The following is a 25,332-nucleotide window of genomic DNA, read 5'->3' as shown; positions in this document are numbered from 1 at the left end:
GTGATCTTCCGGCAGCCAAGGCCATCCTCAGGAGAGCCAGCGTCACATGCTAGAGGAACACTGGGTGTAGAGACAGCCCTGGGTCCCCTCCTGGCTCAAGGTGCACACTGCACACTCCTGGAACCTTAGCCTACTCAGGTGTGGCTTAAGGGAGTGAGAACAGCTGGTGGCTAAGGTTTCCTCCAGCCTTGACAGGCCAGAACTGAGCTCAGTGACAGCTGTTGGCTGGGTGCCTGAGCTGACAGCCACCCCAGGCCCTACTCAGCTGTGAGATTGTGCCTCAAGACAAAGAGAGCCAGGTTGGGTGAAAGCTCTGGCTGTTTTTCAAGGATTTCTGCCCAGGGCACATCTGTGACATTTCTATTTATCCCATTGTCTAAACATTCCTGGATATCAGCTCCCATAACCATATCCCACGGGTCCCCCACACATCACCTCTCCTCTCCACTCTCCTCTCCTCCCCCACTGGCTCACTACCATTTCCTCATCATCCTTTCTGGTCAACAGTGCCAAAAGAATATGCGTGCTTTATTGTGGTAAAAAATATAAAACACAAAATTAGCCATCTTACCTATTTTTTTTTTTTTTTTTTTTTGGACAGAGTCTCGCTCTGTCGCCCAGGCTGGAGTGCAGTGGCGAGATCTCGGCTCACTGCAAGCTCCGTCTCCTGGATTCACGCCAGTCTCCTGCCTCAGCCTCCCGAGTAGCTGGAACTACAGGCGGCCACCACCACGCCTGGCTTTTTTTTTCTTTTTTTGTATTTCTAGTAGAGATGGGGTTTCACCATGTTAGCCAGGATGGTCTCAATCTGCTGACCTCATGATTCACCCGCCTTGGCCTCCCAAAGTGCTGGGATTACAGGTGTGAGCCATGCGCCCGGCCCCATCTTACCTATTTTTATGCGCACAGGTCAGTGACATTAAGTCCATTTATGTTGTGCAACCATCCCCACCATCCATCTCCAGAACTTTTTCACCTTTCCCAGCTGAAACTCTGTCCCCATGAAACACTAACTCCCTATCCCCGCTCCTCATCTGCTGCAACCATCATTCTACTTTCTGTCTCTGAGTTTGACCCTTCTAGGTACCTCATATAAATGGAAACATGAATTTGTGTGAAAGACATAGTTTTGATGCATTCAAATGCTATGCCATTCCAGTTGGAGAATAAGGGAGTCCCATTCCCTGACCCTCCCTCCCACCAATCTTCATCATCTGCCTTCTTCAGGCCAGGCACTGTGCTAGGTGCTGCAGGCACAACACCTGCTTAGAACCTATCCATTACACTAAAGTACAGATCATGGCACTGCGGCCTGGAACACACCATGACATGAGTGAATCCAGAGTGACTGTGGAACACAGAAGAATGCCATCCACTGACTCAGGCAACAGAACAGGTCTGAACAGCTAAAAGACAGGAGCAGCTAGCTATGTGAAAAAGGCAGACAAGAGGTCTCCAGGTACAAAGGCCTCACGAGAAGGAGAACAAGCAGGACTTGCTGGGGAAATGCTGTCATGCAGAAGGCAGAGCAGAAGGGGCGGGGGTCAAGAGATTCCAAAACCCAGGGAAGGGAGCTGGATCCAGGAAAAAGCAGTGAGTTGGTCATCAGAGCTTCAGAAGGGTTTCCATGGGGAGATAGGCCATCTGGCTGGAGTACAACATGGCATGGCCCATGGCAGGGAGCAGAGGGAGATGTGAATGAGCTGCAGAGATTTAGGAGGTGGAATTGTCAAGACCTGGAGACTACTTGGATGTGGGAAGTTAGTGGGAAGAAAGTCTAGATGCTTGAGTGACATGTGTGTCACTTATTGAGACAAGATGGGGTTCAGGGTTCAGATGTGTTCAGCTGTAGTCCCCATGGCGCAGTGAGCAGTTGGAATTAGGGGCTAGAGATGGATCAGTATGTTGGTGAGGACTGAAGTCTTGGGAGGATGTGTGGGTGGGTGGGGGTGAAACTGCCCCGGGAGAGTATGCTGAGGCTGGGCCCTGCACACCACATGCTTCCAATTTCCTGTCCCTGGATAGCCCCAGGACTTCAAGCTCCTAGGTTAGCTGGACACTGGACTGGGCAGGAACCTTTCTGTAGAGTTGGGGTATCTATTTCTTAAACTTCAGTACATCCCTGGAGAGCACTCTATGAGACAAAGTAGATATTTCACACAGGATGAACGTTACCACTGGAGGCGGCACAATTTTGAATGAGGGTTCATTGAAATTCTATATATAGTCAACACTAAATCACCATTCTATAACTTTGTAAGATTTTAAACCAGTAAAACTGATCTGTGTTCCATAAAACAAGCTAAAGTTGTGAAAATGGCTCTCACAAATCTAGCCACAGTAAACAGTAATGGATGCAGTTTGTTTTAAAATTCTGAGGAATTTTAATAAAATGAACAGTCCAGTTCTCTCTCAAAAAAAAGCCTAGTTTCATCACAGGATTATTTATAAAAGTAAAACATGAGAATATATTCATCAATTAGAGAATGGATAATTGTGATAATGTCATCAAATTTTAATCAACCATGGAAATCATGTTTACAAAGACATGTAGAAAAATGCTCGTTATAGTGAGGAAAAAAGCAGAATAAAAAATTATATTTATAACAGCTATATAAATATGCATATAAAAAGCATTAGAAATAAATATTCAAATAATATCAAAGACTGCCTTTAAGTGGCAGGAATATGGATTTTTAAAAAATTCTCTAAATTTTCCTGTATTTTAAAATTTTTCTAAGATGAACAGAATTACTTTAATAAATTTACAGATAAAATGAAAAATGTCTATAAAAAGGACACATTAAGGAGAAAAAAAAACACTCAAGCAAGTATCTTCTCAATTGAGTCTTTTCTGATGCATGTTCAACATTAGATTAACCAAAGGCTGGATAGTCAGTTGAGGTGAAAAGTGTTTAAGTGCCAAGCTGGACTCTCAGTTCCCTATTATTCTTGCACAAACTCTGAGTCAGTGGGTACCATCTCCTGATTTGAATCCAGCTCTGGCTGACAGCAGTTCGATAAAGAAAAACCAACACTGCTGCTGGCCATAAGCAGGGTCTGTCTGCCCAGCTGGCTTCCAGGTCAGCACAGTCATGGCTCTCTTTGGCTACCAGGCCTGTCTCAGGCACCAGGGAATGGTGAGCTTCCTCCTCTGCTGACCCTAGAGCCACCCCTCCTACCCTCACCATCCCTACACTCACTCTCCTCTGCTTTTGCACACTGGCCGGGGCTAACAGTCACCGCAGGGAGACCCATCTTCCATCACCCTACTCAGGCCTCCAGAGACAATGCTCTGCAGGAGTGACTGGCCCTTCTACATGACCTTACCCCAAATGGGGGCACCTAAGCCTCATGCAGGGAACATAGTCAGTGTGCTTCTGCCAAGAGCTGCAGTTACCTTTTGCATTCCAGCAGGATCAGCAGAAATTTTTAAAATTCTGGTAAAAGGGTTTAAGCAAAAAATTGCTACTTGTCTAGGGGTCTTCCTAGAGTAGCCTCATCTCGTGCATGTACCTGTGGGCAGCTTTCTCAAATCCAACTGGAAAAGGATCAGGCTGGAAGAGGCAGCTGAGTGGCCAGGTGTGTCGACTCGTCATCTTAGCGCTTTGACTTACCTGCTTAGGTAGAGTCTATACTTTTGGAGGGCACAGTACACTTCCCACCCCTTTGCACACTTCAGAGCATTCAGGAGGGATGTGCATAGGGGGAGCTCACTAAATATAAGCTGACTGTGTTCTGCCTAAAAGCCCAATTTCCATTATTATAAAAAATAGTAATAAGTGGTCATAAAGTCCCCTGAATGCTGGACTGGGCCTGGTTAAGTGAGAAGCACCCAAGCCAGCCTCTTCAACATGAGTGCTTCCTGACAGTGGGTAATTTTAACCCCAGGGGTCCCCAGGACCAGCCTCTGTGACAAGGCCCATAGGTAAAATCATTTCATCAGAGACACTGCTGGGAAAACCAGGTCTCACACCCTCAGAATCCTGGCCTAAGTCAACAGCAGCAGAGTGGAGCAGCTATTTAGACTTGTGGCAGTTTAAGACAAGTATTTATTGCACCCTCTCTGTGCTGGGCCCCCTGCTTGGCAGTGGAGATGAAGCCTGTAAAATCAAGAAGGGACATCTTCCTCAAGCACAGCTAAACGGAGGAGGAGTTTTTGCACTGATTTTAATGCAAGAGTCTGGGAGGCAGCTTCGTGGGTAGGGTAGTACAGTGGTTCTCAGACCTGAGTGGGCAACAGAATCTCTTGCAGGGCTTGTTAAAACACAGATGGCTGGGCCCTATCCCAAGCTTCTGATTCAGCGGGTCTGGGAGGGGACCTGAGAATCTACATTTCCAGCAAGTTCAGTAATGCCTGATGCCATCAGTCCCACATCTACTCCTGGGGAACTACTGGACCCCTCTGAAAGGATGGGTGGCACTGATGTCCCCAGAGTGCTAACTATAATAGTTCACATGCTCATTTTCATCCCCAGGGGCTAAGCCTCCCTTGGGAAAGGCAGCTGAAGGCTGGCACGTAGAAGTCCCCTCGCTGCAGGCATTTATCCCACTGAAAGACTCCCAGGCTCCTTGGAGGGCTTTGAATCTGTAGAATATCACATGAGGAAAGTAAGTCTAATCAACGACTCCAGAAGGAGATCTCTATGACACACTCTCCCATGCCATCTGTGTGGCCCTGGTTGTTTAAAAAGTCAGATGGTGCTGGGAAACCAGACATCCACAGCAAAAGAATTAAGTTGGGCCCTTACCTCAATCTTCAACAAAGATTAACTCAAAGTGGATCAAAGGCTTAAATGTAAGACCTAAAATTATAAAACTCTCAGAAGAAAACGCAGGGCAAAAGCCTTATGACATCAGATTTGACAACGATTTCTTAAACATGACACCAAAGGCACAGGCAACAAAGGAAAATAGACAAACTGGACTTCATGAAAATGTAAACATTTGGTACACCAAAAGACACTATCAGAGTAAAAAGATGACCCACAGAATGGGAGAAATCATTTGCAAATCATGTATCTGATAAGGGATTAATATCTAGAATATGTAGAGAACTCCTAAAACTCAACACAAAACCCCAAACAGCGTAATTCAGAAATGGGCAGAAGACTGAAAAGACGTTCTTCAAAGGCTACATAGAAATGACCAATAAACACGAGAAGATGCTCAGTATTACTATTAGGAAAGTGCAAGTCAAAACTACAATGAGACATCACCTTACACCTATCAGAATAGCTACTATCAAAAAAAAAAAATACTAAGTGTTGGCAAGGATGTGGAGAAATTAGAACCCTTGTGCACTGCTGGTGGGAATGTAAAATAGTACAGCTGCTATGGAGAACAGTACAGCAGTTCCTCAAAAAATTAACAATAGGATGACCACATGATCCAGCAACTCCACTTTGGGGTATATACCTAAAAGAACTGAAAGCAGGGTCTCCAAGAGATACTTGGAAACCATGTTCAGTACAGCATTATTCAAAATAGCTAAAACAGACAAGCAGCCTAGATGTCTAACAAATGGATAAGCAAAGTGTGATCCGCACACACACAATGGGACGCAGTCTTAGAAGACGACGGACACATGCTACAATAGAGATGAACCATCAGGACATAATGTTAAGTGAAATAAGCCAATTACAAAAAAACAAATACTATACGATTCTACTTATGTGAGGAACCTAGAGTTGTCTAATGCAGAGAGACAAAGTACAATCGTGGTTGCCAGAGGTTGTGGGAGGAGGAACTGGGGAGTTGTTAATGGGTACAGAGCTTCAGTTTTAAAAGATGAAAAGAGTTATGGAGTGCTGGTGAGATGCTAGAATAACATTATGAGTGTATTTAATACTATTGAACTGTACACTTAAAGGAGTTAATTACAATGGTAAATTTTTTGTGTATTTTAGCACACTTTAAAAAATTAGAAATAAGCCATGGGAATGATTCAAGGCTGTTCTCCTGGGCAATGTAGCTGTTACCAGAGTTATTTATTTTTTTGACAAGTCAAGTGCAGTAGTAAGATGGGGGAAGGAATAGAACAAGGAGTTCGATCTGTAACAGACTGTGAACAGTCCATTGAGATAACTTACTACCTTCAGATCAACCAGCCAGAGTTATTTGTAGTCCTGTAAGTGACTGGCAGATAGGCTAAGTTCCCACATTATCACGTCTTTGAGGATGGTAATGGGGTGGGCCTCTTCTGAAGCTCCTTTTCTGTGCACTCCTCCCTGCTGTGGGGCCCACTCACCTCCCGCTGTTCTACTGCACTGTCTCCCCGCGTGCCACCAGAGGACACACTGGCAGATCCCTCTGCCCTACGTTTGCCCATGCAAGCCTTACTTTTTCCTAAGTGATTTTTAGTGGCCATATTTTGACTGAAATTGTATTGGGTAGGTCATATATTTATAATCATTCCTGTAGTAGATACAAATTTTCCTTCATTCCAAAGGTGAAGAAACTGCAGCATGGAAAAAGGAAGCTACCTGCTTATGGCTCTCCTTGTCAGCAGACTGTGGCTCAGGGCCTGATCTCCTGCTGTCCAGATTTGTCATCTGCCCTCTCCTGGGGGAGTGTTCCAGGAAGCCTGTCTCCTAAGAATCTTACCTTCAGACTATTGTAGGCCAGATCTGCATCCGGGTCCAAATCTATGTCAGTCTGTGGTGGTTCCACCTGCATGGATAGAGAGACAAAGATGAGCGTAGACCTCGAGCAAGATATTCCACAGAGGTGTTTCCGACTGTGGTCAAACTTGCTCATCCTGCCTGTGCATGAATACCCAACACTCCCACCCTCCACAAGTCCACTTCCTTCCCACCTTCAAAGTGCAGCCCAACACTCCAGCCTACCATGAAGTGCTCCATCAACACCTCCCTCCTGTCCCCACCCCACCTTCCCTCACCTGGTCCCCACAGGCACTTATAGGTTAAATATGTATAACACTGTGTTATGGCTTGAATTTTGCCCCCCAAAAGATATTCTGAAGTCCTCACCCCTAGAAACTGTGAATGTGACCTTATTTGCAAATAGGGTCTTTGCAGATGTAATCAAGTTAAGCTGGGGTCATTAGGGTGGACGCTAATCCAGTCGGAAGAAGACACGGGGAAGATGGCCATGTGAAGAGGGAGGCAGAGGCTGGAGCCACGCAGCTGCCAGGCAGGGAACACCAGGATGGCCAGAAACATGGGAAGTTAAGAGAAAGGCATGAAGCAAATTCTCCCTTAAAGCCTTCAAGAGAGCAGAGGCTGTCAACACCTTAATTTCTGACTTCCGGCCTCCAGAACTCTGAGAGAATAAATTTTTGTTGTTTTGTCATCCAGTTTGTGGTGTTTTGTTTCAGCAGCCTTAGGAAGCTAACACACACTGTAAAACTATGTCTCTAGTAACAAGGTTAACAAGTTACGTTCCAATTTATGAGGGAGGAAACCTCCCTAGTGTGTTGTTTCCTAACTAAACTCTAAGCACCTTGCAGAGAGCTGCTTCCTCCATGACACTACCGCAGGTAGTAGAGATGGCCCACAACACTCCGTAATGCTGTCTGACATCAGAACTCCAAAGCTAGTGCTTGTCTATGGCAATTTCTGGAGTAACAACTCATTAGGATTCAGCTGAGCGAATAATTCCTACAGTTATTTAGCTGCTACTAGACTTAAACTGCCAATGAGAAGGGGTAGAAACAGCTTCATAAATGGTTAACTACTTGGAGTAATTTCAAGTAGTGGGTGATAGTCCCTGAATAAGATGGACTTTTGGAGGTAAAAATGGAAAGATCACTTACTGAGATTACCTACATGCTAGCTAGCAGTGTTAAGTCCTCCTGCTGTGGATGGACTAGCGTGCCCCAGGCTTGGAGACAGGAACAGGATCCGAGCATCTCCTGTACTCCTCCCAGTTGAAGGATTCCGACACTTAACTGCACTGTTTCCAGCCCTGCAACCTGGGGGTAAAGCCCCTCTAAGGTACCAGTGTCTGTTTTGCCTCCACCAACACCAGTGGTACAGGAGGCTGTGGCTGTCCAGGGTCCGCATTCAACCTGCTGCTCTGGTGAGAGTTCTGTACTTGTGTTCTATGTAGCATGGATTTGCCAAGTGTCCATGGATAATATTGAGTCCATTAGATTCTCAGAAAATGGAGACCACCTACTCAGACTCAAGGGGCTCTATTAAGATGGGCTGGCAGTCATGTTTGTAAGTGGGCAGCCCAAAGGAATCACCCTATTGGCCCAGGTGACTTTGCCAGGCTTGAGAAAGGGAGGTGGCTGGGTGAGAGGTCAAATGCACTGACCATAGACTGTTATAGAGGCCCCACCCTCACTCTCATACTGATGGTACATCCCACGGGCTTCCCTGCCATTCCTCACTCAGTGCGTGGCCTCTCTCTGCGGCTGAGACCCGAGCCATCTCTGTCCAGAATGAAGACCCAGGTAGTTCAGGATCCCTCTTTGGACCAACAGCGAATCCAAGAGCTTGACCTCCAAAAGCTCCATTTCAGGGTGCTACAGAGGGATCCCATACCCTCCCCCAACCCACTCCTGTCTTTCCTTCCTTAAACTGTCAGAAACAAGGCCATTGTCCCTAAAGAGAGATCCTTAATATACATGACAGAGCTACGGCCCAGGCCTAGAGTTCTAACTATTGTTCCATGGTTATTTTGGAGGAAAAAGATACCCTTTTTTATTTGGTATCCAGAGAAGTTCTAAAGCCAAGATTCCAAAATTAGTTGGCATGTCTGGAATGGGGAGCCTGGAGAATGAATCTTTAGGTACAGCTGGATAGGCCAAGAACTTGTACGTCAGGCACTGTCTGATATCATCTGTGTAGCTTTTCATTGATTTGATTTGCACTTGCCTGTCAGGGCAGCTTTCCCCCTAATTCAGAGTAATTTAGAAACCTGATCTTTTCACTTTCCATTCTGAATCAAGTCCACCTGAGAGATTTAAACCCATCAGCAAGATTTACCCCCCCAGTTACTGCTCGGGGAGGGGGAAAAAACAAGAATTTGCTAGCAATATAGATCAGAATCTGTATCACAATTGATTGCAAAGGGAACACAGGTGTTGCAAAAAATGGGCACAGAAGTGAGGTAAGGGATGGGGATTGAGAACATGGGGTAGGTGTCAAACTCCACAATTAATAATTCAGGCCTGAGAACACACGAAAGGCCTTTTTCAAGCTCACTATGAGGTCAGCTGATGATATAACCCATGGCAGAATTGACCTTGTACCCTTTAGAAGCGGTCCTTCTATCTCCAGAGAAATAAATGGTTCTTTCCTCCTTAGCACTGCTATATTCAATGGATTCTCTACTCCCATGGCACCAACCTGTTCACACTCAACTTGCATTTATTTAAGTGCTACCAAAGTTATTTTTTACTTTTCACATGTGTTATGTCCGGTTTTCCCAGACAAAACATCTAAATTCCTCATAACATTTAAATTCCTCAATCCTCAAGAGAAATCCTGGGGATTTCTCTTACATTGTTATCTGCTGTCCTTTAAGGAACATTTTGTGTACCTACTACATGCCTGGCACTGGCATAGTTCTGAATGCAGCGTGGGTGCCCAATAGTTCCTTGAGATGGAACGATTATTTTTGGGGCTACTAAGATTTCAAACAATATCCTTTCTAGACCCAAGAGGCTGCTGATAATCTGGACTGAGGCAAGGGTGCAGCCATGGGAGAGGACGGTGAGTGACACACACTTGGTCTGCCTCTGACCCAAAAAGGCTGAACCCAAACCCATGCCAGATCCCAGGTATGAAAGGGCGATAGGTTGTCTCTGTGAACATCTGACTTCTGCTGTATTTACGCACTTATTACACAGCCTGGTCCTCCTGGCAGGGAGCTCCTCTCTTTGCAAGTAGGTGATGATGCCACAGACTTCCCCCTAGCTTCACCAGTGGAAACCCGGGGCACGAGGGAGCTTACTCCTGTTCAGCTGGGTGGTGTAGGGGCACTCGGAGAAGACTCAGCATGACTCCAATGCAATAAGGAAGAGCCCTCTGAGACTTAGCAGGAGCATGATCCCATGTGGTCACACATGCCACATGAGCCCTGGGAACACGAGCTGGATTGTTCTCTCATCCAAGCACCATAAGCGCACTGCAGCCCCTTCACGTACCTGGACTTTCTTGCTGTCCTGCTGTTCTCTCTTCTCCAGCTGCACTTGCAGCTTCTTCCTCTCCTGCTCCAGCTCCCGTACTCTCTTCTGCAGCTTCAGGAAGACCGTCATGTCCATGGCTGCCTTCTCCAGGCCGATTTCCTTCAAAGGAAGACAGGCGCAGAAAAGAGGTTTTCCTAAATACATGCCTTAGGGAACACACAGCACTTCACTGTCTCCCTCTCTATCAGCCATCTGTCTCCTCTCTCCTCCCAAACATCAATTTGCATCTCAAATACAGAGCCAATGACAACCAACTAACATTTCTCATATCACAGTTGGTGCTCCAGGCTCATTTTCTGTCCAGATAACATCTGAGTCTCAGCCATTTATATTCCTCCTGTGTGAGCCACTTAAAATGACCAATCATAGATTCCAAGAACAAATGGATCAAAACACAGGCACTTTCTTTGGAAGTTAAAAGAGCTCTCTTCTGGAAAATGGTCCCATGCCGGAGAAACTACAGAACTTGGGACATAGCGCTTTCTAACGAAGATTCAACGTGGTTACCAATCACTGCAATGTGCCATCAGCCATCACTTGATTGCATCTTGAAATGGAATCAATGCTTGCTCTGCCCTGGAACCTATTTATCCAACAGATCTTAAAGCATCTATTTCCCACATTTTGTTCCTTTTGGATTTATGCCCGAGTTTGCCCTCCAGGACTCTAATGCATGGGGACAGGGGTGTACAAACACGTGCATCTGCCTGTGAATGGGGAATGTGTATAAGCACATCCATGTGGATTTTTAAGCACATGTATGTACATGTGAGACAATATAATTTGGTTCCACCAGGATTTAATGAGTACTGGTTCCACCAGTGCTTCATGTTTGACCAGCACTGGACCAGTCTTGACTTCCTTGAAGAACATAAACCCAGTGATGACAATGCTTATGTCTACATATAGACAGTCACACATACAAACACCAGGGTGATATGCCTGGGGTTGAGGCTGACTGAAGCCTCCAGGGGCCTAGGCTTAGAAGACTGCAATGCAAAGCCAAGCGTCTCAAGCCAGCACTTAGGCAAGGCTTACTAAGTGTGTCCAGCAGGCGGCAAGCCATGCAGAACCGCACAACAGATAGGAGGCCTTCACATAGAACCTCCTTCTCTCCCTCCACCCCCTGCTCCAGCATTCTCTATTGCTCATGGTCTCTTATTTTTCTTTATAGCACTTAGCAGGACCTGCATCATATCACATGTTTCTTCCCTAACGGCTCGTTGTCTAGCTGTCTGTCAGATGAGGGCAGGGACTTCTCTGGCTCGGTCACCACTGTGTCCCTAGCAACGACCAGCAGATCCTGCACAAAGACCTGCTCCAAACCCATTTGTTTTTATTCTGTCTCTCCTCCATGTTATTTCCACATGCTTTATAAGGTTGTGTGTGTGGCGCGTGCATGTGCCTGTGATCTTCTTTTCAAATGCCAGAGGAAAAATTGTATCTTTTGTACCTTTGACAAAAGTACACACAGACTGGACAGTCCGCTGTGTGGTCCATTTAGTGACTGACTCTCAGAGGCTATTACCAACAAAGATATGGTCACCCAGCATACGTTCATTCCAAATATTTTTTGTTGTTCTGAGTTTTATCCAGCTTCTAAGTGAAGGGGCAATTTTCTTGTGTATTTATTGATATTGCTATATGCACTATGATATTAAGTGGGGATAAGTTGTATCTATTTTAAGGACTTAGCTGTTCCTTCTTAAACCACCTATTTCACCTCTCTGCATCAGTTTCTTGGTTTTTCAAGAGGAATCAGAGATCCATCTTCCTCTTTCCTTTCTGGATAGGGTGTAAGGTAAACAATAATGTATTGCTTTGCACAGTACGTGTTAACTCCAGAGAACTGTCTCTAAATCCACTGCAGTCCAAGTGATCCTCTCTTGAGAATTAGCCCCTGGGCACTCTGGTCGCCACCAGCAGAAGAGTAAATCTCTCTTGGACAGTTCCACACAGAAAAAACACACACTCCTTCTGGCGAAGGGCAGTACCCAAGAGCCTGCATCACTCACCTCCACCTGCTGGAGGGCATCCTCAGTGTCTCCGATGTCAGATGTGGAGATGGAAGGGTAATTGGAGTCAGATTCTAAGCTACTTTGGTTTGATGGGTTCCGCCTATGACCTGGAGTTTGCTGTTCAAGAAGAAAAATGTGACAGCTCATTAGGAACTAATGTTCTTGAGAACTTACTTCTCATGGTGGCAGGCCCTAGAGTTATTCTTCTGCCTAATTTGTAAACAAGAATAGGTATCATTGCTTCTTGGAATGATGGCTAAATAGAGCTAGTCCTATGAAACATGTCACCTACAGTTCTTACTGTAGTCATCCACTTTTCGTCTCTTAATGAAATGCAAATTCCTAACACTTGGGTCAATTTCTCTGAGAAGTCCTGGAAAAACCTTTCACTCCCAGTCTTGCTTGTGAAATGCATAAAGGCAGTCACATTACCCACTTCTCCCTTGAAAAGAATGTTCCACACCTGGCCAGAATGGCCCCTCCCTTCAACCTGCACTTCCCAAATTTTGTTTATGAAAATAGTAGCATATTAAAAATAGTTTACCATTTATACTGTTCATTTAAAAATGTTTTTTTTTTGCTGCATCTGATTTGGCTGTCAGTGTGAAAACTGAGCTTGGTAGGACAATTTTAGACTTCTATGGATGTTCCTATTCAGCTTTTCTTCCTGGCTTCTATGCAATTAACTTACTCCATCTTGTTTGAATACTCATTTCTGGAGGAAATGTTTACATGGGTTAAAAAAGAATGACAGATCCTAAAATATCATAAAATTATCTCTATGTATACTATATCTCATCAGATTAGGAGACACAATTAGGCCCTGTGGGTCTCTCTGCCACACACACACTAATGAAGCTGAGAACTCCCACACCCCATTACTGTCTCAACACAGGAAATCTTCCCATAATAGGAACCAGGAAAGATAACACACTTGGGTGGAATGTTCCTTAAACTCATAAGTGAGATCTTCATGACCCCAAAGTTGGAAAAGGAGCTGTCTGTCAGTAGGAATGAATCACCCAGGCCAGCTACTTTTGCCTCTCTGCAGTAATGGCAAGCGCTGCACATACAACACATAGACTGAGCATCACGCATCAGAAAGCAGTGCCTGAGATCATGGGGTCAGAAGCTGGACAGGAGCCGGGACCCGTGCCATGGCACAGCAGAGGCAGCCCCCTTGCCTTCATGATGGTCATCTCATCCCGAAGGTTGTCGTATCTCTGCTCCAACTGTGTATATTCCTTCACAAGGTTCTGGTACCGGGATCGCTCCTCCTCCAGTTCTTTCTTCATGAGGAGATTTTCCTTCACAGAGTTCTGGGCAAATTCATCTGGAAAGCAACATGCTAAGCTGCAGTTTTTCTGGATGGATTCCCTCACATGTATTGACTCAAGCTTTCTGATTAATCTCTTGTTAAGAGGCTGCCCATGACGAGCTCATCAGAGGCTCCTGATGAATCTATTAGGCTCCTCACCTACTGCAGAGCAAAGGTGAGTCTCCTTACTCTGGCTTAGTCTTCAGAGAGGGAGACAAAGACTCTGCTCTCAGGGAATGGGGAGACCAAAGTTGGCAGCGTAACTGAGAATTCCCTCAGTTGATGCCCCAGCCTCTCCTCTGCCAACTGTCACAGCAAATGCTGGCAGCATTCCTGCAAGAACGGCGGCTTATTCACACTGCTTTCCTAGTCCTGATCTTTCAGTTCTTGGGAGTGCAGGGAGATCAAAGGAGACTGGGGTGAAAGGAGGGAAGGCAAATAGAGAAGGAAAGGGCACTCCCCTGCCAAAACTTATCATTCACATTAACGGACAGAAGTGTTTTAAAAGGACGTTTAAAAACAGTTCATGTTTTCAAAAAGATGTGATATTGGGTGGGACTGTGTGGTCATGTGGTTCCATCCTCTTGTGCATGAGGAACCTGAGGATGGGAGAAGCGGATTTGCTCTAAATCATGGTGAGTTGGGGCAGAAACTGGGGTCTGTGGACTCCCCCTGCTCCTCCACAGCCGAGTGGCACATGGGGACTGATGGCAGCCCAGGAGCTGGTGGGCACTTGAGAGGGGCTGACCTGGGATCTGATTCAAGCCGCTTTCTTGAGTGAACATTAACAGATGACCCAGGGGGTAGAAGAAACCATGATGTGTGGATGGACACGAAAGACAAATGTGAAACCCAGCGATGAGGACAGCTCCCGAGCGCTCACTGCGAGTCACGCACCCTCCTAAGCACTTCACTGGCTGCCTCTTCCTCATTCCTTCCATGAGCCCCCTGATGTCTGGACCTTTATGTCCGCGTAGCAGATGAGCAAACTGAAGGCCTGTTCAAGGCCGCACAGAGGCACATGGCAGAATCATGCTTCGAGTGCGGGCCTCCCTGACTCCAAGTCTCATGTACTATGTTGCCCATTACACATGTCTCACCTCTTTAGACTCTTGAAGCCAAATGTTATAGCAGGATCTTAAAGGTCATTATTCTTTCTTCATCTTCCTCTATTAAGATCCTTTCCCCACTGTAGCCTCCAGTCTAACTGCATGCTTGCTAGGAGTCTTTGGGGGAAGTCAGTGAGGAAAAGAGATTAAAACCCCAAAGAAAACTCAAGTGCTTTGGTACTTACCTTTAGCCTGGCACAGGATTTGGTTGTTGAGCTGTTCTTTCTCATCTTTCAAGAGAGCATTTTCTTGCTCCAGGTCTGTGACTCGCTGGAAGAGAGCAACAGGGGAAAAATGTCTCATGATGCTGGGAAGAGGAGAGGCTTCTCTTGTGGGATTTGAGTTTTAACTGGATATGTGTAAATGCTCTTTTTGTTTAAGAAAATTGATTTGGGTAAAGCTTCTTTTGTTTTCAAGGAAAAATGTGTACTAAAAGAAAAATCCCATTAAAACAAGACAGATGAGCTCAGCACTATTTATGGTCATCTAATGTCCAACAAAACATCATGAAAATTCTATCCCAAGCTCACATGCCTTGTTGAGGAACTTACAAAGATAACAGGCTTTCTGAAGAGAGCTGAAGGCCTGTGGATCGTGACCAAGTCAGCAATCCACTGAGGCTATATGATCAAACAGCAAACTGTGTATCATGAATGCAGGATGTGGGCAAACACATCTACACCTGCCACCAGAAGGTTTGCTGAGTGCAATCACTCCCTGGCACCGTGCTCCTTGAGGTTATCTACTAGAACATCTGGAGACTACTGTTCAGAGAATGCAGTTATGCAAGTCTGCACTGAGTCAAGCTGCTGACTGACAATCACCCCCTTCTCCCTATCTCTTTTACTCAATAAATATGAAGGGAGCTAAAAGCTCAGGCCCTTGTTTACTGGAAGCAAGGAGCCCCCGGACCCCTTCTTCCAAATATACTCTTTTGCCTTTGTCTTTATTCTCGCGTTCATCCCCTTTTGTTAAGTCCAACAGGGACTGGTTCTACGTCAGCTTTCATGTTTTTGTATTTGTTTGCCTTTCTTGCTAAATTTTTGAGCTCTCAATCTGGTCTTAGGAAGGCCAAAAGCTCACAATGAACAAATTATCTCTGGTCTTCATCCCACTTGCTTTACCTGTCTTACTGGCCCAGCAAAGTTCAAATTATGGAAAAGAGATGACTTGCTATTGACATTCAACTGTCTAATCTAGTGTTGGACTTCTGATGATGTTGACAAAACCAAAATAAGGTGATTATTACCAGAAAAATTCTTACTCCTCAAAGAGGAGTAAGAATTAAAACTGTGAAGAGGCCAGGCGTGGTGGCTCATGCCTGCAACCCCAGCACTTCGGGAGGCCGAGGTGGGTGGATCACGAGATCAGGAGATTGAGACCATCCTGGCTAACACAGTGAAACCCCATCTCTACTAAAAATACAAAAAATTAGTTGGGTGTGGTGGTAGGCACCTATAGTCCCAGCTACTCGGGAGGCTGAGGCAGGAGAATGGCGTGAACCCGAGAGGCAGAGGTTGCAGTGAGCCGAGATGGTGCCACTGCACTCCAGCCTGGGAGACAGCGAGACTCTGTCTGAAAAAAAAAAAAAAAAGTGGGGGGCAGATCCAAGATGGCTGAATAGGAACAGCTCTAGTCTACAGCTCCCAGCTGAGCGATGTAGAAGACAGGTGATTTCTGCATTTCCAACTGAGGTACCGGGTTCATCTCACTGGGGCTTGTCGGACAGTGGGGGCAGGACAGTGGATGCAGCTCACCGAGCGTGAGCCAAAGCAGGGCAAGGCATTACCTCACCCAGCAAGAGCAAGAGGTCAGGGAATTCCCTTTCCTAGCCAAGGGAAGCAGTGACAGATGGCGCCTAGAAAATCGGGTCACTCCCACCCTAATACTGCTCTTTTCCTATGGTTTTAGCAACTGGCACACCAGGAGATTATATCCTGCACCTGGCTCAGAGGGTCCCACACCCACGGAGCCTCCCTCATTGCTAGCACAGCAGTCTGAGATTGAACTGCAAGGTGGCAGCAAGGCTGGCGGAGGGGCGCCCACCATTGCTGAGGCTTGAGTAGATAAACAAAGTGGCTGGGAAGCTCGAACTGGGTAGAGCCCACCACAGCTCAAGGAGGCCTGCCTGCCTCTGTAGACCCCACCTCTTGGGGCAGGGCATAGCTGAACAAAAGGCAGCAGAAACCTCTGCAGGTTTAAATGTCCCTGTCTGACAGCTTTGAAGAGAGTAGTGGTTCTCCCAGCACGGAGTTTGAGAGCTGAGAACAGACAGACTGCCTCCTCAAGCAGGTCCCTGACCCCCGAGTAGCCTAACTGGGAGGCACCCCCCAGTAGGGGCAGACTGACACCTCACACGGCTGGGTACCCCTCTGAGACAAAGCTTCCAAAGGAATGATCAGGCAGCAGCAATTGCTGTTCAGCAATATTCGCTGTTCTGCAGCCTCCGCCACTGATACCCAGGCAAACGGTCTAGAGTGGACCTCCAACAAACTCCAACAGACCTGCAGCTGAGGGTCCTGACTGCTAGAAGGAAAACTAATAAACAGAAAGGACATCCACACAAAAGCCACATCTGTATGTCACCATCATAAAAGACCAAAGGTAGATAAAACCACAAAGATGAGGAAAAAACAGAGCAGAAAAGCTGAAAATTCTAAAAATCAGGGTGCCTCTTCTCCTCCAAAGGAACACAGCTCCTCACCAGCAATGGAACAAAGCTGATGGAGAATGACTTTGACGAATTGAGAGAACAAGGCTTCAGATGATCAAACTTCTCCAAGCTAAAGGAGGAAGTTCAAACCCATTGCAAAGAAACTAAAAACCTTGAAAAAAGATCACACAAATGGCTAACTAGAATAAGCAGTGTAGAGAAGTCCTTAAATGACCTGATGGAGTTGAAAAACATGGCACAAGAACTACGTGACAAATGCACAAGCTTCAGTAGCCGATTCGATCAACTGGAAGAAAGGGTATCAGTGATTCAAGATCAAATGAATGAAATGAAGCGAGAAGAGAAGTTCAGAGAAAAAAGAGCAAAAAGAAATGAACAAAGCCTCCAAGAAATATGGGACTATGTGAAAAGACCAAATCTATGTCTGATTGGTATACCTGAAAGTGATGGGGAGAATGGAACCAAGTTGGAAAACACTCTGCAGGATGTTATCCAGGAGAACTTCCCCAACCTAGCAAGGCAGGACAACATTCAAATTCAGGAAATACAGAGAACGCCACAAAGATACTCCTTGAGAAGAGCAACTCCAAGACACATAATTGTCAGATTCACCAAAGTTGAAATGAAGGAAAAAATGTTAAGGGCAGCCAGAGAGAAAGGTCGGGTTACCCACAAAGGGAAGTCCATCAGACGAATAGCCGATCTCTCGGCAGAAACTCTACAAGCCAGAAGAGAGTGGGGGCCAATACTCAACATTCTTAAAGAAAAGAATTTGCAACCCAGAATTTCATATCCAGCCGAACTAAGTTTCATAAGTAAAGGAGAAATAAAATCCTTTACAGACAAGCAAATGCTGAGAGATTTTGTCACCACCAGGCCTGCCCTACAAGAGATCCTGAAGGAAGCACTAAACATGGAAAGGAACAACCGGTACCAGCCATTGCAAAAACATGCCAAATTGTAAAGACCATTGATGCCAGGAAGAAATTGAATCAATTAACGAGCAAAATAACCAGCTAACATCATAACGACAGGATCAAGTTCACACATAACAATATTAACCTTAAATGTAAATGGGCTAAATGCTCCAATTAAAAGACACAGACTGGCAAATTGGATAAAGAGTCAAGACCCATCAGTGTGCTGTATTCAGCAGACCCATCTCAGGTGCAGACACACACATAGGCTCAAAATAAAGTATAGTGGAAGATCTATCAAGCAAATGGAAAACAAGAAAAGACAGGGGTTGCAATCCTAGTCTCTGATAAAACAGACTTTAAACCAACAAAGATCAAAAGAGACAAAGAAGGCCACTAAATAATAGTAAAGGGATCAATTCAACAAGAAGAGCTAACGATCCTAAATATATACACACCCAATAAAGGAGCACCCAGATTCATAAAGCAAGTCCTTAGAGACCTACAAAGAGACTTAGACTCCCACACAATAATAATGGGAGACTTTAACACCCCACTGTCAACACTAGACAGATCAATGAGACAGAAAGTTAACAGGGATATCCAAGAACTGAACTCAGCTCTGCACCAAGCAGACCTAATAGACATCTACAGAACTCTCCACCCAAAATCAACAGAATATACATTCTTCTCAGCACCACATTGCACTTATTCCAAAATTGACCACATAGTTGGAAGTAAAGCACTCCTCAGCAAATGTACAAGAACAGAAATTTTAACAAACTGTCTCTCAGACCACAGTGCAATCAAACTAGAACTCAGGATTAAGAAACTCAATTAAAACCATTCAACTACATGGAAACTGAACAATCTGCTCCTGAATGAGTCCTGGGTACATAACGAAATGAAGGCAGAAATAAAGATGTTCTTTGAAACCAATGAGAACAAAGATACAACATACCAGAATCTCTGGGACACATTTAAAGCAGTGTGTAGAGGGAAATTTATAGCACTAAATGCCCACAAGAGAAAGCAGGAAAGATCTAAAATTGACACCCTAACATCACAATTAAAAGAAACTAGAGAAGCAAGAGCAAACACATTCAAAAGCTGGCAGAAGGCAAGAAATAACTAAAATCAGAGTAGAACTGAAGGAGATAGAGGCACAAAAAACCCTTAAAAAAATCAATGACTCCAAGAGCTGGTTTTCTGAAAAGAGGAACAAAATTGATAGATCACTAGAAAGACTAATAAAGAAGGAAGGAGAGAAGAATCAAACAGACACAATAAAAAACGATAAAGGGGATAACACCACCGACCCAACAGAAATACAAACTACCATCAGAGAATACTATAAACACCTCTATGCAAATAAACTAGAATCTAGAAGAAATGGATAAATTCCTGGACACATACACACTCCCAAAATTAAACCAGGAAGAAGTTGAATCCCTGAATAGACCAATAACAGGCTCTGAAATTGAGGCAATAATGAATAGCCTACCAAGCAAATAAAGTCCAGGACCAGATGAATTCACAGCTGAATTCTACCAGAGGTACAAGGAGGAGCTGGTACCATTCCTTCTGAAACTATTCCAATCAATAGAAAAAGAGGGAATCCTCCCTAACTCATTTTATGAGGTCAGCATCATCCTGATACCAAAGCCTGGCAGAGACACACACACAAAAAAGAGAATTTTAGACCAATATCCCTGATGAACAATGATGCAAAAATCCTCAATAAAATACTGGCAAACCGAATCCAGCAGCACATCAAAAAGCTTATCCACCATGATCAAGTGGGCTTCATACCTGGGATGCAAGGCTGGTTCAACACATGCAAATCAATAAACGTATTCCAGCATATAAACATAACCAAAGACAAAAAGCACATGATTATCTCAATAGATGCAGAAAAGGCCTTTGACAAAATTCAACAGCCCTTCATGCTAAAACTCTCAATAAATTAGGTACTGATGGAACGTATCTCAAAATAATAAGAGCTATGTATGACAAACCCACAGCCAGTATCATCCTGAATGGGCAAAAACTGGAAGCATTCCCTTTGAAAACTGGCACAAGACTGGGATGCCCTCTCTCACCACTCCTATTCAACATAGTGTTGGAAGTTCTGGCCAGGGCAATCAGGCAAGAGAAAGAAATAAAGGGTATTCAATTAGGAAAAAAGGAAGTCAAATTGTCCCTGTTTGCAGATGACATGATTGTATATTTAGAAAACCCCATCATCTCAGCCCAAAATCTCCTTAAGCTGATAAGCAACTTCAGCAAAGTCTCAGGATACAAAATTAATGTGCAAAAATCACAAGCATTCTTATACACCAATAACAGACAAACAGAGAGCCAAATCGTGAGTGAACTCCCATTCACAATAGCTTCAAAGAGAATAAAATACCTAGGAATCCAACTTACAAGGGATGTGAAGGACCTCTTCAAGGAGAACTACAAACCACTGCTCAACGAACTAAAAGAGGACACAAACAAATAGAAGAACATTCCATACTCATGGACAGGAAGAATCAATATCATGAAAATGGCCGTACTGCCCAAGGTAATTTATAGATTCACTGCCATCCCCATTAGCTACCAATGACTTTCTTCACAGAATTGGAAAAAAGTACTTTAACATTCATATGGAATCAAAAAAGAGTCTGCATTGCCAAGACAATCCTAAGCCAAAAGAACAAAGCTGGAGGCATCATGCTACCTGACTTCAAACTATACTACAAAGCTACAGTAACCCAAACAGCATGGTACTGGTACCAAAACCTATATAGACCAATGGAACAGAATAGAGCCCTCAGAAATAATACCACACATCTACAACCATCTGATCTTTGACAAACATGACAAAAACAAGAAATGGGGAAAGGATTCCCTATTTCATAAATGGTGCTGGGAAAACTGGCTAGCCATATCTAGAAAGTTGAAACTGGATCCCTTCCTTACACCTTATACAAAAATTAATTCAAGATGGATTAAAGACTTAAATGTTAGACCTAAAACCATAAAAACTCTAGAAGAAAACCTAGACAATACCATTCAGGGCATAGGCATGGGCAAGGACTTCATGACTAAAACACCAAAAGCAATGGCAAAAAAGCCAAAATTGACAAATGGGATCTATTTAAACTAAAGAGCCTCTGCACAGCAAAAGAAACTACCATCAGACTGAACAGGCAACCTACAGAATGGAAGAAAATTTTTGCAATCTACTCATCTCACAAAGGGCTAACATCCAGAATCTACAAAGAACCCAAACAAATTTACAAGGGAAAAAAAAAAAAAAAACAACCCCATTAAAAGTAGGTGAAGGACATGTACAGACATTCTCAAAAGAAGACATTTATGCAGCCAGCAGACACATGAAAAAAATGCTCATCATCACTGGCCATCAGAGACATGCAAATCAAAACCACAGTAAGATACCATCTCCCACCAGTTAGAATGGCAATCATTAAAAAGTCAGGAAACAACAGGTGTTGGAGAGGATGTGGAGAAATAGGAACACTTTTACACTGTTGGTGGGACTGTAAACTAGTTCAACCATTGTGGAAGATAGTGTGGCAATTCCTCAGGGATCTAGAACTAGAAATACCATTTGACCCAGCCATCCCATTACTGGGTATATACCCGAAGGATTACAAATCATGCTGCTATCAAGACACATGCACACGTATGTTTATTGTGGCACTATTTGCAACAGCAAAGACTTGGAACCAACCCAAATGTCCATCAATGATAGACTGGATTAAGAAAATGTGGCACATATACACCATGGAATACTATGCAGCCATAAAAAAGGATGAGTTTGTGTCCTTTGTAGGGACATGGATGAAGCTGGAAACCATCATTCTCAGCAAACTGTCGCAAGAACAGAAAACCAAACACTGCATGTTCTCACTCATAGGTGGGAACTGAACAATGAGAACACTTGGACACAGGAAGGGGAACATCACACACTGGGGCCTGTTGTGGGTTGTGGGGAGGGGAGAAGGCTAGCATTAGGAGATATACCTAATGTAAATGTGGAGTTAATGGGTGCAGCACACCAACATGGCACATGTATATGTATGGAAAAAACCTGCATGTTGTGCACATGTACCCTAGAACTTAAAGTACAATAAAAACAAACAACAAATGTGTGTGAAGAAAGTTTTTTAAAAATGTTTTTGCTATTTATTATTAGAGCAACTATTTGTATGGGTTTTTAAAAAGCAACAGTTCAGCTGTGTTCTAAGAGAATTTGAAATCATTAGTTGGTATACAGGAGGATGGGAAAGGGTTTTTTATAACATGGGGGCTAAACTGCAATTGATTCACCTTTGTGCTTGGATCCCCCAGAGATTCATCCTGCAGTCAAGTAATTTTCCCTACTAAAATCACATCCCTGCCTTTGTGACATGGATAAGGGCATAGTTGAGCATTGCAAAAAACAGGCAGGGAGAGAATGAGGAACACGTGCCAGTGCCCCCTCAAAATTCAGGCTTCCAGACCTGAGATCTCCCTTCCCCTATGGCTGGCTAATCCATCACCATTCCCCACAGAATGATCTCTCATGATCACATCCTAAGTGTGGTATATGGCAAAGACAACAAATTTCACGGCCGCACAGATCCTGGGCTCTATACACCTGTTTCCCCCTCTATAAAATGCAAACCCAGCTGGGTACAGTGGCTCACGCCTGCAATCCCAGCGCTTTGGGAGGCCGAGGTGGGCAGATCACGAGGTCAGGAGATCGAGAGGATCCTGGCCAACATGCTGAAACCCCATCTCTACTAAAAATACAAAAATTAGCTGAGCGTAGTGGTGCATGCCTGTAATCCCAGCTACTTGGGAGGCTGAGGCAGGAGAATCACTTGAACCAGGGAGTCGGAGGTTGCAGTGAGCCAAGATTGTGCCATAGCACTCCAGCCTGGCAACAGATCAAGACTTCATTTCAAAAAAAAAAGAAGAGGAAACCCACTTCACAGAGTTTTTCATCATTTACTGAGATGACGCATGTGAAGTACCAGGCAGAAGTCATTACATAGAGCAGTTGGTTAATGTATGTCGATGGTTCCACATTACTCTTACTGGGCATGAAATGGAAATACACACTTTAAAACCATTCCAGCACTTACCAAAAATTTAAACAGTATCTACTCTTTACAAATTATTCCAGAAATTAGAAGGAACACTTCCCAATTCCATTCTATGAAGCCAGTGTTACTCTGAACCAAAACCAAAGACATCACAAAAAACCAAAACGACAGCCCAGTATCTCTTATGAACATAGATTCAAAAATCCTCAACTAAATACTAGCAAATGGTTATGATAAAAACATTCAAAGTATAATTAGAAGTGAACATCCTCAACCTGATAAAAATCCCACAGCTAATACCACACTTTATGGTGAAGGACTGAATGTGTTTCCCCTAAGATCAGGAAGTCAAGGGTGTCTGCTCTTGCCACTTCTATTCAGCATTGTATTGAAGGTTCTAGCCAGGGCAATAGGCAAGAAAGACAAAAAGCATCCAGAATGAAAAGGAAGAAGTAAAACTACCTCTCTCTGCAGATGACACAATCTTGAATATAGAAAATACTAAGAAATTCACTTAAAAACTATTAAAATAAATGAGTTCAGGTTGCAGGGTCCAACTTCACTATACAAAACTCAATTGTATTTCTATATATTTGCAATGAACAATCAAAAATAAATTAAGAAAACTATTCCACTATAATGGAATATTTAGGAATAAATTTAACAAGTATAAAATGAAAAAAACATTATTGAAAGAAATTAAAGATCTTAATAGATGGAAAGACATCTTGAGATAATGGATCAAAACACTTTTTAAGATGGCAATACTCCTCAAATTCATCTACAGATTCAATGTAATCCTCACAAAGATCCTGCATGGCTTCTTTGCAGAAATTCATGAGCTGGTCCTTAAATTCATATGTATCTAGGGATCCAGAATACCCAAAGGATCTTGAAGAAAATGAAAAAAGTTGGAATAATCACACTTCTAAATTTTAAAACTTACTAGAAGATAAAGTAATAAAGACAGTGTGATACTGGCATAAAGATAGACATGCTGATCAGTGAAACAGAATTGACTTTCACATTGACAGTCAATTGATTTTTGACAAGGGTGCCAAAACAATTCAATGAGGAAAAGAATAGTCTCAATCAAAGGTGCTGAAACAAATGGATATCTACATGGAAAAAAATGAAGCTGGACCACTACCTCGTAATATATAAAAATTAACTCAAAATGCATTAAAGACTTAAGCGTAAGGGCTAAAACTATAAAACTCTCAGAAGAAAACATAGTAACAAATCTTTGTGACCTTTGGATTAGGCAGCGTTTTCTTAAATACAATGCCAAAAGCACAAGCAACCAAATTAAAAATAAGTTGAACTTCATTAAAATTTAAAGTTTTTATGCTTCAAACCATCAAGAAAGTGAAAGGGCAACCCACAGAATGGGAAAAAATATTTTCAAATCACCTATCTGATATATCAGCAGTCCCCAAACATTTTGGCACCGGAGATCAGTTTGATGGAAGACAATTTTTCCATGGACCAGGGTGAGGGGGGAATGGTTTCAGCATGGTTCAAGCACTTCACATTTATTATGTACTTTATGTAACCAGTACATTTATTATGTACTGGTTACAGTGCTTAAATGCCATCTTTCCTTCCTCTCCTGGCTTTAAATTAAGCTCAAGGTACCAAGAGGTGAGTTAAGGGAGCAGCTTCCCCATCCTTAGCACCATGTAGAAAGGGGCAGGAAAAAATGGCAACATGCTGGAGCTCAGGATTGAGGTCACTGGCTCTCCCCACCCCCAGGAAGTCAGAAGGCAGTGACTCTCACTTAAAGGTGCCTCAGCCACTCTGGGGAGCTGCTAATGGGTGTGTAGTGGCCTTACATTAGGTTTGTCCTTTAAGGCCCCACATAGAAAAGTAGGATACACAATACAATACTACTTGTATTGCAAAAGCTTGCAATACAAGTAGTATTGCAAGGCCTGCTTGCAAAAGCTCCAAGCACTTTGTTAACACCCTTTTTTTGAGACAAGGTGTCACCCTGTTACCCAAGCTGGAGTGCTGTGGTGAGATCTCGGAT

General features: G+C 43.8%; 1 protein-coding gene across 2 annotated transcripts in view; it reads right to left on the bottom strand.

Annotated features, from left to right (window-relative positions):
* MYO5B (myosin VB) overlaps positions 1-25,332 on the bottom strand; it is a 395,079-nt gene that overhangs the window by 42,503 nt on the left and 327,244 nt on the right. Inside the window, exons 23-27 of one of the 2 annotated variants that reach the window (XM_005586729.4) lie at positions 14,793-14,877; positions 13,365-13,513; positions 12,178-12,297; positions 10,121-10,261; positions 6,607-6,672 (exon numbers count right to left, since the gene is read on the bottom strand). In XM_005586729.4, the coding sequence (XP_005586786.3) occupies positions 6,607-6,672; positions 10,121-10,261; positions 12,178-12,297; positions 13,365-13,513; positions 14,793-14,877 (561 nt within the window). Of the gene's footprint in view, positions 1-6,606; positions 6,673-10,120; positions 10,262-12,177; positions 12,298-12,749; positions 13,514-14,792; positions 14,878-25,332 lie in introns of those variants that run through there. The other variant, XM_074022272.1, reaches the window with a different exon arrangement.

Source organism: Macaca fascicularis, chromosome 18 (assembly GCF_037993035.2).
Source record: "Macaca fascicularis isolate 582-1 chromosome 18, T2T-MFA8v1.1".
Lineage (NCBI taxonomy): Eukaryota > Metazoa > Chordata > Mammalia > Primates > Cercopithecidae > Macaca > Macaca fascicularis.
This window is presented reverse-complemented; position numbering and strand designations above follow the sequence as displayed.